Here is a 13,773-nt window from a genome sequence, read left to right on the forward strand (position 1 = left end):
GGAGCAACCTGGGCTGGTGGAAGGTGTCCCTGCCCATGGCAGGGGTGGCACTGGATGGGCTTTAAGGTCCCTTCCAACTCAAACCATTCTGGGGTTCATTCTATGACTCCTGTTGAATCTGAGCTTCAGCAGTGATAGTTCATGCTCTCCCTGGAAGCTGTGGCTGCTTGTGAACGTGCTGTGCCTTGTTCACCTGCTCTGAAGGGCTTATGTAACCACTGAGGGATCAGTCACACACACCAGGAGCCCCAGTCCTGCTCCCCCACAAAAGAAGGGGAGTTGTGCTTCCATAAATGATGTGGACAAATATAAACCCCTCATTTTATGATGTCTAGCAGCCCTTGTGCATCCAGCCTGCACTGCATCCTTGACATCAGTGCTGATTTATGAATTCCTGCCATGTCTGTGGCTTAAACCCTTTTGCAGCGTTACAGCAGCAGAGCTCTCCTAATAAAGATGCTTATCAGTGGTAGTGTAAATTGGCTTTTGTGTGCCATGCTGCTGCCCTGTCAGCATTATTAATGGCTCAGAATTGGGCAGCAGCACTGCCTTGCAGTTTCCAGGAAAGCTTGGAAGCTCAGGTGCAGAAGGGACCAGCTTTATAACCTTTTTGAGGGGTAATGAACACAATAATGATATTTTATTTGCCTGTCAGAAGGAATTGCTTGCCCAGGGTGAGTGGTCAAGTATAATTTGCCGTGGTTGCAGTTGTGCTACTTTAGACACTTGGAAGTGTAGTTTCCTATTAGTATTCCACTTAAATGATTAGGCCAGGGCTATAGGAATTTAATAGTTTTGTAAATCTCCCTGTTTACTTCTGTTTTCCCAGATAAAGAGCTCTTGGGTGAGACCATATCAAACTGCTGCCTTGTCCCTAAATTTATTAGCCATGAAATTAGGCTGTCCTGGATGCTGGAACATTTGTGCTCAGATCCATGTGCAGCTCACAAAGGCAGCTCCTGCTATTCCAACAAATAAAGCCAAACCTTCCAGCTCCTTTTTTCACCTCGGAATGAATCATAACACCATGAGTTTGTTCAGAGGCTTTGGGTACCTTTCCAGTGCTAGTGCTGAGCTCGTTTGTTAACCAAATGTCAGCTTCAGGCTTGCTGGTTTTTTTTAAAAATCAAGGAAAATCAGCGTTTTTTGGGCTTTAGGAGCCTCTGGCTGCACTTGTGGATGGGCCCCGGGGTGGCTTGGGATCACACAGCAGCAGGGATGGAAGTTGAGGATCTTTTTGCCTTGCCGTGAACCAGCCTGGTTCGAGGGATGAGTCCAGCATCACTCCGTGTTTCTAGGAACAGGATGGATCATGTTTATTTGGAAAAGAAGCCCTGCTTGGCTCAGAGACGAGGATTGGAGCAGGTTGTTTTCTCTTGAGCCTTTGTGAGCGAAAATTAAATCTGTATTTCTTTGATCCTGAATTGCCTCTTCTTGATAGAGAATTAACAGCCTAAAGCTGCTGTTTGTTCATCAGGTCAGGCTTAGTTCTGTGGGCTTGGATTTTAAATCTGCCTGATGAAGAGCTTTCCCTGCCTCAGTAAGGATTTAGTTTTGAGACGCAACAGAACAGTGAAGTTCTAACTGTCTACTATTGTTCAAATCCTCTGTGTGAAGAAAGTATTAATTAAAGAGCTTTCTGTGCCACGTGTCTCTCCAAAAAAAAAGCCCTCTCGGATGGGATTGACAGTGCTGACTGGGGGTTGTTGTGTTTTGTGTTTGTCCCCAGGACATCGACATTAAGAAGGTGAACGGGGTCCCTCAGTACGCCTTCCTGCAGTACTGTGACATTGCCAGTGTGTGCAAAGCCATTAAGAAGATGGATGGGGAATATCTTGGAAATAACCGGCTCAAGGTAAAGAAATCCTCCCCTGGACTGTATCCTTGTTCCTTCCGTTCACGGCATCGCTCGGCAGCAGCAGAGTTGGTGGGAGCAGGATGGTTTTTAATGTGAGATCAGATCAGAGCGTGAGGCTTCCAACCACCACCTAATTGGGATTAATCAACATCTTTCTCAGCGCGGAGCCCTGGGATGGAGCACTCGGAGACTGGCATTCCCTGAGCCTGACGAGGCTGTGCTGGGAATCCTTCCTGCTCCCCGCCGCAGACGGAGCCTGTGGGGCCCCAGAGCTGTCAACCTGTCACTTCCAAGACATTCAAACCCTACAAGAACCAAATGTTGTCAAACACTGCGTTTGTTTAAACATGCAGAATTATTTTCATTAATTGCTCTTTGATTTTTGTCTCGCACCTGCGCGAGACGCTAATTTTATAAAATCCATACAAACAACAGCTTTCTCCAAATAGCTCTTTAATTAGGGCAGGCTCTGCTCGGGGAGTTTAACCCTTGTACTGATGGAAGTTTTGCCCTCTTGTGTCCAGCTGGGGTTTGGGAAGAGCATGCCTACGAACTGCGTGTGGTTGGACGGGCTCTCCACCAACGTGACGGATCAGTACCTGACCCGACACTTCTGCCGATACGGGCCCGTGGTGAAGGTACGTGCCAGGCTGCGCCGTGTGCTCTGGCCCTGTTACTGTCTTCCTTTCTTCCCATCCTGTCCTTTCAACCCCCACTGTCCAGGGCTTTCTAGCTCAGGTAGAAAAATTCTCTCTGGGGTGGAATTTGGCTGACGTAGAGCAGTCGCTTCTGGGGTTTGAAGGCAACCAAAAATAAGTATTTTGAACGAGCCGAGACACTAAATATTGGAAACCATTTGTTGCTCTTGTGCAGTACAGTCTCTCCCCAACAAAATTTTTTATATGTTAGTTGGAACAGCAGTCTAATTATGTAGTTGCTCATACTTGCTGATTACATAATTAGACATAACTCTGTTTTTTTTTCATCGGACCAAAAAAATGACTTTTTAAAAGCAGTTCTACAGCCTGGAAAAATTACTTTTTAAAAACAGTTCATCACACCAAGGAAAATGACTTTTTAAAAGCAGTCAGGACAGACATGTTGGAAAGAGCACATGAAAGAAGAGAGGAAGTCAGCGATGGTGCAACGCGTGGCCCGCTGGGGACAGTGCAAGTGATTTATCACGTACTTAAACTTGAGCCTGGGAGTTGTCCCGTGTATTTTTATTGGACATGGATGTGCTTAAAATTAAGCAACGTGTGTGAATCTTCTCAAGGTCAAGGTCTTGCCTCCCCAAAGAATTTTTGTGGGTTTGTGTTGCAGCTTTGACTTTCTTTATTGTAGCTGTTGTCGCTTGAATGATAAATTTATGCTGCTAAAGGAAGGGAATATTTGGAAATTGGGTATTTAGGAAGTGGCAAGTGGTACTGCAGACTAATGAAAAAACTGGTTCCACTTCGGGATTAAATGTTCCCTTTACCTTTTTTCCCCCCTAAAACACATCGAGAATTTTTCAAAAAAAATCTGAAAATATACAAAGAGAAACTACAAAACTCAGTCACTAAAGAAAAAGCATTAAAAGTAAAACACAGAAAAACAAAATAAAGGCATAATATACCTCAAGCCACAATATCCACAATTCAAAGCAGTCCCGTGTCCTTCGATTGTCTCTTCATTCCAATATGCCTCATCAGAAAAGCCTGGAAATTCACCTTGCTAAAAATTATTTCCTCCCTGGTATCCTCATGACTTAGGATTTTGTTGGGACTGACATTAAGTCCTGTGGATGAGGCTCTTATTTGGTTTTTGTTTTGTTTTTTTGTTTTTTACAGGTGGTGTTTGACCGCTTAAAAGGCATGGCCCTGGTTCTCTACAATGAGATTGAATATGCACAAGCAGCTGTAAAAGAGACCAAGGGGAGGAAAATCGGTGGGAATAAAATTAAGGTGTGCAGAATGACCTCCAAAGCAAAGCAAAAGAGGCAAAAAAAAAAAAGAGAAGCAGATTGTATTTAGGCCTCCCCCCGTAAACACTGGCATTGCAGACTCGAGGAATTCTTAGCGGGACACGTGTCCCAGATACCAAAGGCTTAAATTATATTTTATACTCGGCTTATCAAGATGTCAGGGAATCTTGAAGTGTCGTTTATAGAGCCTTTTCCAGTATTCTACCATTCGTTTCACTGAACTTGTCTCTCTGAGCTCCTGAGTGTTGGTGTCTGTGTCCCTGCCTCGTTTACCCCAATCCAAGGCAAACTTTTGGCTGTTTTTGTGTTAAAAAAGGGGGATCTGAGAGTGTGAGTTCCTCCAGGATAACATGTGGCTGCATTCCAGCGGCTCCGTGCTGATCTCCAGGCTCTGGACCTGGCCAAGGTGATTTGCACACTGTGGTCGTGGGGTACAGCAACCCAAACTTGCAGTTGTGGCACAGTTTGGGTTGGAAGGGACCTCAAAGATCATCTTGTCCTTCCTTGCAACAGATTTTTAAAAATAACTAAAAACACCGCTTAAAAAATACACAGAAAATACTTTTTTTCCTGGAGCAACAGTTGACATTTGCAGGGATATCTTGGATTTGGGTGAACATGGTGATACCTGTTCCAACTGTCCCATCAGTGCCACTAACTGGGGATGGGAGGTGTCAGCCAACCCTCTTAGTTACCTTCCTCCTCCTCCTTTCTCCTCTCCTAAAGAGTGGCACTGATGTCACACATGATCTCAGTTATTAAATCCACACTTCACCCAGGGCTGGGAGTTGGATATCCTGGAGTTCCTAAGCCTGGGGGTTGGATATCAGTCACTTTGAGATGCAGGAAAATGTGTGGTCAGTTAAAAGTTTCATGCCTTGTGTGGGTCTTGCTGCTTAATGACTTTGGAATAAGCAACACCCAACATGTCTGGGCTCCACTGCTGGGGTGACACACAGGATTGGGCTGATTTAAAAAGTAATAGGAACTAGAATGTTAAAAACATTGCAGTATAGGACATACACATAGTTAAATCCGTTCTAATCCTTAATTTTTTGCATTACCTATCCCATTAGCTTCTTAATATTGTCGTCCTTGGTTATAAACCACCAGTTCTTGGAGTAGCTGGAACAGGGAGCTGCAGTTCAGGAGACTTGCTCTGTTCCCTGCTCTTATAACCCTGGAAAACCACTGTGGAGTCTGGAATAGATTCGTAATTCTGACCTGCTGCAGCAGTGCCTGGAGATAAAAGGGACTTTGGAACTGTCCTGGCATTAAAAACGTCAATACCACGATAATAATGTGTATTTTTCCTGCTGCTTTGCTGAGCAGAAGCCTCTGTGCTGGCAGCCACAACAACAGAGTAAGGAGGTGGTTACACAGCTCCACTGGGCTGAAAGAGATCTTTATTCCTGGGGATGTGCAGGGCCAGAACTGAGAAGTCTTTGACTTTTTTCTTAAATATTACCCCCATTTTCAGTTCTGCTCCCACCCTCAGCCTACAGCAGGCAGGGAAATGTTGGCAGAATGGGATGTTCCTTTGACTGAACGTGGTTTCCCCCTTTATTTTTCAGGTGGACTTTGCAAATCGGGAGAGCCAGCTGGCATTTTATCATTCCATGGAGAAAACGGGTCAAGATATCAGAGACTTCTACGAAATGCTGGCAGAAAGGAGGCACGTATCAGTATCTTTATTAATTTTTTTTATTTTTCCAGCATCATTTTACACAATCTTCTTACAATCATCATCAAACATCTTTTTACTTCTTCAGGCCATAATTCTTAAACAAGCACTCATTTTTGCTCCTTTAGCCTTATTTTTTTAAGTTTTCCTAACAGCAGTTCAGCATTTTTTAAATGTTTTTTTACCTTTTCACTGTTTTTTTAAAAGAAATTTAGGTCGGCCTAAGCTGGGCAGATTAAGGCAGGCAGGATCTCACACATCCAAGTGTAGCTGGTTACTGGAATTCCTGCTGAGGTGGAGGTTTCAGCTGTCTGTGTGATCCATATTTTAGTGTCCAGTTTCTGTGGTGGGTCACCAGGACACAGCTGGGAGTCGTTCATCACGTCTGAGGAATGCAGAGAGCAGCTTATCTCTAACAGAGCAACGTGTGTGTTGGTGGGTGTAAATATAGTCTGATAAACTCCTGCTGCTCAGCCCTCGAGCACAGAGAAAAATCTGATCCTCCACCTCCCCCTTTCCAGCAGATTAATTTGTTAACTTGAGAAAAGAAGCAAATAGGAGCAAGGCTGCATTTTTGGTTTGTTTTTTGACATGAAAGGTGTGTCCTGTGTTGCTACCCCTCGGCAGCAGCTGGAACCACAATGCACATCCTGCTCACCTTACCCCTGCAGACCTGGCACAGAAACACTCCACATTTTAGGCTTTTTTCCTCCAGTGTGGTGCCGGTTGTACCTGAGAGCTGGATAACTCTTGTTTTGCAGCAAAATAGATCGGTGTGACATAGTGCAAAATGACCAGATTTAAAAGCAAGAAAGGGTTGGAAATTTGGGATTTGCATAACAGAAATACAAGTGTGCCTTTCCCAGGCCTTGCCAGATGTGCCAGCAGTGAGCGTGTCCTCAGAACTACGTGGAATTCAGACAAGAGAAGCGTGTTATTGGATGGTTTTTAGCATGCAGGAGTCAGGTGGGCTTGTCATAATCCCTAGCAGAATGTTGATTTCTGGTGTTTGGGTGCACGTTAGTCTGGTTTTTCCTTTTCTGTCACTCTGCTCACACGGTCACTACGAGATCCTTGGGAATACAGAGTGAGCTCTGCAGTGACTCCTGTAATTCTGCAGCTTCTGGTGCCCCTCCAAGCTCCTCCTTGCAGTGATGCTGGGATCTGCACAAACCTCTCAGGGTTGTGGTTAAATAAGACCCAAACGGAGAAAAAAGCATGAAAGACCAAAGAAAATCCCTGATTAATGTTTTTAGCTTCACAGCTGCCTTCCACAACATCCCACTTCTCTTGCAGGGTGAGGTTTTTTTCCTCCGTGTTTTGTTTCTTTTTCTATTTTGTACGTTTCTTAAAAGGTGGAAGCTGCCAGCTTTTAACATAAAACATAAACTGTGAAGCCAAATATGTGGAATCACAGAATTACAGCATAATTAAGGTTGGAAAAGACCTTCAAGATCATCAAGTCCAAGCTGTGCCCCATCCCTACCTTGTCCCCAGCCCAGAGCACTGAGTGCCACATCCAGTCATTACTTGGACACCTCCGGGGGGAGGGACTCCACCACCTCCCTGGGCAGCCCCTGCCAATGTTTAATCCCCCTTTCCATGAAGAAATTCCTCCTGATGTCCAACCTGAGCCTCCTCTGGCACAGCTGGAGCCCGTTTCCTCTTATCCTGCCACTCATTGCCTGGGAGCAGAGCCCAACCCCCCCAGGTGCAAAACACTCTGTAATGGTGGGGGTTTGGAGCTCCAGCTTTGTGCCACCTCCCTGCCATGTTTAGTGTTATAAATGACTTATTTTTGCCCTTTGGAGGTATTGAGATAACGACATTAATTGCTTGACTTACTTTGCTGAATGAATTCACCTGATCTCATAAACAACCTGATATTTGTTGACTTGGGTTTACTGTAAATAGGCAATGCCAGCAAGTCACATGCAGCACAAGAGCTAATTTTGGAATTAAGGGATCACTTACAGGGCTTAGGGTTTTTAAAGAAATCTTACTGCCACTTTACTGCTTAATAACAGAGAGATTCCACCCTTGAATTTTGATTTGCCTCATGTTTTCAGAGGTAGATCTCGGGTTCTGAAAATGGGGTGTCTTCACCCTGCCCAGCCCATGCATGGGTCGGTTTTACCTTCATTTCATGCAAGGGTTGAATTTGACAAAAATGAAGGGTGGTGAAACAATACTTGAGAGAGCTGTTATGAAATGACCAATTAACTGCATTTGGTGTTTGATAAGTTAACAAAGTTTTTAGTCCACTGCACAGGAGAGGATGGACAAGGAGAAGTGGTTGGTGAGGAAGGGAGAACTGGAAAAAATAGAAAAGGAGGAAACCAATTCATTGTTAAATCTCTGTGTGCAGCTGCCTTGATGCACCTAGGAAAAAAGATCCTGAAATTCCCTTACATGTGGCTGTGACACTTGAGGACGTGGTTTGATGGTGAACGTGGTGGTAGTGCTGGTGGGTTGACAGTTGGACTTGGTGATCTTAAAGCTCTTTTCCAACCTTAATGATTCCATGATCTTTAAGGTTCCTTCCAACCCAAACCATTCTCTCACCTAGGAAGGATGGTGGTAACACAGCATGTTGGCTGAGGAGGAGAACTAGAATCTGTTTATTTTTATGTTTAGCAGAGACGAACGAAGAGGATCCTACGAATACGCCCCTGATCGTACTTACTACGAGACTGTTCGGACCCCGGGGACATACCCCGAAGATCCTCGGCGAGAATACCCGGCCCGGGGCAGGGAATTCTACGCCGAGTGGGATCCCTACCAAGCAGACTACTACGACCCACGATACTATGACGACCCGCGCGAGTACAGGGATTACCGGGGCGATCCCTATGAGCAGGACATCCGGGAGTACAGTTACAGGCAACGGGAGAGAGAGAGGGAGAGGGAACGGTTCGAATCCGATCGAGACAGAGACCATGAGCGGAGACCAATTGAGCGGAGCCAGAGCCCGACGCACTCGCGGCGCCCGCAGAGCCCTGGAGCGTCCCCCTCGCAGTCGGAGCGGCTGCAGAGCGACTCAGAGAGGAGGATTTACAGCAGGTCATCGGATCGCAGCGGCAGCTGCAGCTCCCTGTCCCCTCCACGCTACGACAAGCTCGACAAGGCCCGCGTGGAACGGTACGCAAAAAACGAGAAGGCGGAGAAGGAGCGCGTGTTCGAGCAGGAGAGGGTGGACAAGGAGAAGCGCTTGGTGAGGAAGGAGAAGCCGGAAAAAATTGAAAAGGAGAAAATGGATAAGCAAAAACGAAAAGCGAAAATCCATTCACCCAGCTCCCAGTCCTCGGAAACAGATCAGGAGAATGAGAGAGAACCTAGCCCAGAAAAACTGAAGGGCAACAGTAAACAAAGCAAAGAGAGGGGTGACAAAGAAGGGACAGCGAAAAACCGCCTGGAACTGATGCCCTGCGTTGTGCTGACCCGCGTGAAGGAAAAGGAAGGGAAGGTTATCGATCAGCCCACACTGGAGAAACTGAGAGCAAAGCTTGATAATGACACTCTGAAATCCCCACTGCTCGAACAGAAAACCCAGACATCCCAGGCTGAGCAAGCCAAGTCTGAGCAGTCTAAACTGGAACCTGTCAGAACCAAGGTACAGAAGGAGAAAGCCCTTGCCAGTCACATCGAAGTGGTGGATAAGGAGGGAAAAATGAAATCCAAAAAGCACTTGAAGACAGAGCAAACTTCTGAGGGGGCCAACACAGTTGATTTAGACAAGCTGGAGGCTCGTAAAAGGCGTTTTGCCGATGCAAATCCGAAGCCTGACAGGCAAAAGCTGGATGTCAAAAGGAGCAGCCAGGATGAGGAGGATGCACGCATGGTCTTGAAAAAGCAGCTTGATGCGACGGCATCGTCCAGAGAAGCACCGATGTTAAGGGAAGGAGAGTTGGAGAGGAAACCGCCGAGGAAGGAGATGATTAAAAGGGAATCTAAAAAGCTCAAACTGGAAAGACTTATTCCTGTTACTAGTCCCAAAGAAATTCAGGACACTCTTAATGTCGGTGGGATTGGTATGCGTCCCACCCTGGATATGCAGACGAGGCTGATGGAGGCACCTGATGAATCCGTGGAAGTTCAGGAACTCCCGTCTAAAAAACTGAACCCAATGAAACCCCAACATAAACAGGTCCAATTGCTGGACGAGCAGGGAACGGAGAGAGAGGACACAAGGAAGAATTACTCCGGTCTTCCCGAAGAAACACCAGACCATAAACTTGGCCAAGAGAAACCTCAGTCAACTGACACGGAGGAGAAAATCGGCATCGACATTGACCACACGCAGAGCTACCGGAAGCAAATGGAGCAAAGCCGCAGGTTGAAACAACAGCTGGAAATGGAGATCGCGAAGTCGGAGAAGTTCGGCAGCCCAAAGAAAGATGTGGATGAATATGAAAGGCGGAGCCTGGTCCACGAGGTAGGAAAACCTCCTCAAGACGTCACTGATGACTCTCCACCGAGTAAAAAGAAAAAGACTGACCAGTTCGACTTTGAAATTAGCACTAAAAGAGAAAGGAACTACAGAAGTTCTCGTCAGGTGAGTGAGGACTCAGAAAGGATGTCCTGTTCCCCGAGCATCAGACACTTCCCGTTCCATGAGGATGATGACACACTCGATTCTCCAAGGCTAATGCCATTAAAGGAAACCAAAGAGTCACCTAAAATAGAAGAAAAGGGTCTTTCATACTCAAACATGACTGTGAGGGAGGACTCGCTGAAATTCAATCCTTACGATTCCAGCAGAAGGGAGCAGATGGCAGAAATGGCTAAAATAAAACTCTCCGTGATGAGTTCTGAGGAAGACTCAAGCAGGTGGGAAACCCAGGTGAAGCAGGAGCCTGGGAGAGTCGACATCAGCTTTCCAAGCAGCATCGTCAAAAGAGACAGCATCCGGAAACGGTCTGTCCGGGACCTGGAGCCTGGGGAGGTGCCTTCGGATTCAGATGACGATGGAGAAAACAAACCCCATTCCCCGAAAGCCTCGTCCTTGTTAGAGAGTTCCAGGTTGTCTTTTTTATTAAGGGACAGAGAGGAAAAGTTACGTGAAAGAGAGGAAAGACTGTCCAGTTCCTTAGAAAGAAACAAATTTTACTCTTTTGCATTGGACAAGACAATCACACCAGACACAAAGGCCTTGCTCGAAAGAGCTAAATCCCTCTCTTCATCCAGAGAGGAAAACTGGTCCTTTCTAGACTGGGATTCAAGGTTTGCTAGTTTTAGAAACAATAAAGACAAAGAGAAGGTTGACTCGGCTCCGAGACCTATTCCATCTTGGTACATGAAAAAGAAAAAAATCAGAACAGATTCCGAAGGCGGAAAACTGGATGATAAGAAAGAAGATCATAAAGAGGAAGAACAAGAGCGGCAGGAACTGTTCGCGTCTCGGTTTTTGCACAGTTCAATCTTTGAGCAGGACTCCAAGCGCCTGCAGCATTTAGAGAGGAAAGATGATGATCTGGACTTCATCTCTGGAAGGTTGTATGGGAGACAGTCCTCCTCCGACGGGACGAACAGCGCGGCCGATTTGGTGCAAGAGCCGGTGGTTCTCTTCCACAGCAGGTTTGTCGAGCTGACACGAATGCAGCAGAAAGAAAAGGAGAAAGATCAGAAACCAAAGGAAGTGGAAAAACAGGAAGATAAAGAAAACTGTCCAAAAACACCAGAAACGGTTCCTGATAGTAAAGAACCAGAACATAAAACTTCCTCGGTCGGTCCCTCATCGGTCACTGTGCTGCCACAGGAACCAGCTCCCATCGCTCCTGAGAAGGTAGCGAGCGAAAAGGTCCTGGTGGAACCACCTTCTGTCAAAGAAGAGAAACCTTCTGAACCTGTTGCTGCAGCAGAGGAACAAAAACCTTTTCCTGAACTCGCTGCTCCTGTCAAAACAGAACCTCCTGAGCAAACGGAACCTCCGCCGGTTGTAGAAGCGAGTAAAGAAGTTGTTGCTACGACCCTGGCACCAGAGGAAGATGCTGTGGCAACAGAGCATCCTTCATACTTGGATACCAAACCTCCTACTCCTGGGGCTTCATTTTCCGATGCAGATATCAGTGTAGATCCAGAACCTGAGGCTGCCCAGCTGCTTCCTCCTGTGCCCAAGCTGGTTCAGAAGTCGGATGAGGCTGCTGAACCTAAAGAGGAAAATCCTCCACCTTCTGCCAACGCTGATGCTGGCGTGAGTCAAAAAGTGGAGGTAGCTGCTGAGGTCCTGCCACCTGTTTCTGACAATGATATGGAAGTGGAACCTCCAGTGGTTGTAAAAGATAAGAAATCCTACAAGAGTAAACGCTCCAAGACACCCGTGCAGTCGGCTGCAGCCAGTGTCACGGAAAAACCCGTCACGAGGAAGAGCGAAAGAATTGACCGTGAAAAGCTGAAAAGGTCGAGCTCTCCTCGTGGGGAGACCCAGAAGCTGTCTGAATTGAAAGTGGAGGCGGAGAAGGTTTCGAGGAATGCTGCTAAATCCCCGAGTTCTGCTGCAGAGCCGGAAAACGTGGAGCCAAGCCTGCCGATAGGCCGGACCAGGCGCAGAAATGTGAGGTCAGTCTATGCTACCACAGGGGACAATGAAGGCCCATCTCCAGTGAAGGACTCCATGGAGGTCACTAGATCCACCAGGAAGAGAGGGGAAAAGGAACCACAGGAAACAGTAACAACTGTTCCCACGACCCCGAGGAGGGGAAGACCTCCGAAAACCCGCCGTAAGCCGGAGGAGGACATTTCTCCAATAAAGACTGAACCGGTACAGCAAGAGGTGGAGGAGGCTGAAAGTAAAGATACCGTGGAAGCTCCTAAGCCTGTAGAGGGTTGGAGGTCCCCTAGATCCCAGAAGCTCACACACAGTCACCCATCAGCTGCTACCAGCCAACAGGGGAAGAAAGGGAAGAATGAACCGAAAGCCGATACCACAGCTGAGTCTGAAGATGCTGCTGCTGAAAGAAGCAGTCAGGAATTGAGCATGGGAGACAACAGCAATAAAGCTAAAGCTGCTGAGAAAGAGCCAGCAGCAAGCGAGCAGAAACGGGATCGGAAAGAACTGGATGTGGAGAAAAACCAGCTCGAAATCCCCACAGTTGAGATCATTGAGAAGAAGCCAGTGCCAGAAAAGGTTACGAAATCCAAAAGGGGAAGGTACAAAAATACCAAAACTGTCGTCGATAAAGCATCTGTGTGTCTGAAAAACGTGGAAATACGCCTGAATGTGGACGAAGTCAAGGGCGCCTTGCGACCCACTGAGGAGGAGGCAGAGCCGGTGGCAGTGTCGCCGCCCAAGATGAAGAGTCCCCCAAAAGAGGACATCTTGCCACCCCACTTCGCTAAGAATGAGGTAGAAGATTCATTCCCAGAAATGGAGAAGGAGGTGACACGGGAGCCCAAGCAGTCCCCCGAAGCCGCCCAGTTGGCAAAGCAGATTGAGCTTGAGCAGGCGGTGGAGAATATTGCAAAACTCACTGAAACTCCTCCAACGATTGCTGCCTACAAAGAGCCGACAGCAGATGTGCCTGAAGTCCGTCAGGAGGAGGAGGCAGATAAACCCGCGCACCAGGCGAGTGAAACAGAGCTGGCAGCGGCCATCGGCTCCATCATCAATGACATTTCTGGGGAGACTGAAAGCTTCCCTGCACCCCCGACATATCCCACTGAATCAGAAACCGAAATCCCCACAGAGCCCTTGGTGTTACCGTCGCCTCGGGAGGAGATGGAGCCTGAGACGGATCAGGCAGTGAACAATATCCTGGAAACTGAGGCGGCCGTCGAGCCTGCAGTGCAGTCGGTGCCCGGCTCTGTCCCGTTGGAGACAGAGAGCAAGGAGTCCGAAGTCAGCTTCAGCGAATCTTCCAACTCCGCTCAGGAGGCCGAGACCTTGCAGGAGGCTGAAGTTGCTCGGAAGGAAAAGGGCCGTCAGAAAACCTCACGGCAGAGACGCAAGAAGAGCACGAGCAGGAAGGGCGATGCCACCGAGGTCAATGCCTTTGAGCCGGAGAGGGTGCAGAGCAGGTCACCCCCTGCCAACGAGGTAAAGGCAAAACCTGAGGAAGTCTCAAAGGAGGAGAAACAAATTAAACCCTCAGCATCTGTGGAGCCAAGCGCTTCTGACCCCACCAAGGCTGTGGCCGCTGACGTTGTGGCTGCCCATGAGGCTGTCGCTGAGAGCAGCACCTCTCCAAAAGCACCCGCTCCCGCTCCTCTGGACCTGGGCAGCCCACCGGTTCCCCTAGATGAGGGGAGTCAGAGCGGGTTCAAGAT

General features: G+C 47.5%; 1 protein-coding gene across 1 annotated transcript in view; it reads left to right on the top strand.

Annotated features, from left to right (window-relative positions):
• The window catches only part of SPEN (spen family transcriptional repressor), a gene marked incomplete at its 3' end in the record, with an annotated part of 18,082 nt that extends 4,311 nt beyond the window's left edge, over window positions 1-13,771 (top strand). The window contains exons 5-9 of the mRNA XM_029965226.1: window positions 1,730-1,855; window positions 2,383-2,496; window positions 3,691-3,804; window positions 5,399-5,499; window positions 8,146-13,771. Of these exons, the coding sequence (XP_029821086.1) occupies window positions 1,730-1,855; window positions 2,383-2,496; window positions 3,691-3,804; window positions 5,399-5,499; window positions 8,146-13,771 (6,081 nt within the window). The remainder of the gene's footprint in view (window positions 1-1,729; window positions 1,856-2,382; window positions 2,497-3,690; window positions 3,805-5,398; window positions 5,500-8,145) is intronic.
• Between the last annotated feature and the right edge of the window lie 2 nt (window positions 13,772-13,773).

This window comes from Manacus vitellinus, unplaced genomic scaffold (assembly GCF_001715985.3).
Source record: "Manacus vitellinus isolate BGI_N305 unplaced genomic scaffold, ASM171598v3 scaffold_92_pilon, whole genome shotgun sequence".
NCBI lineage: Eukaryota > Metazoa > Chordata > Aves > Passeriformes > Pipridae > Manacus > Manacus vitellinus.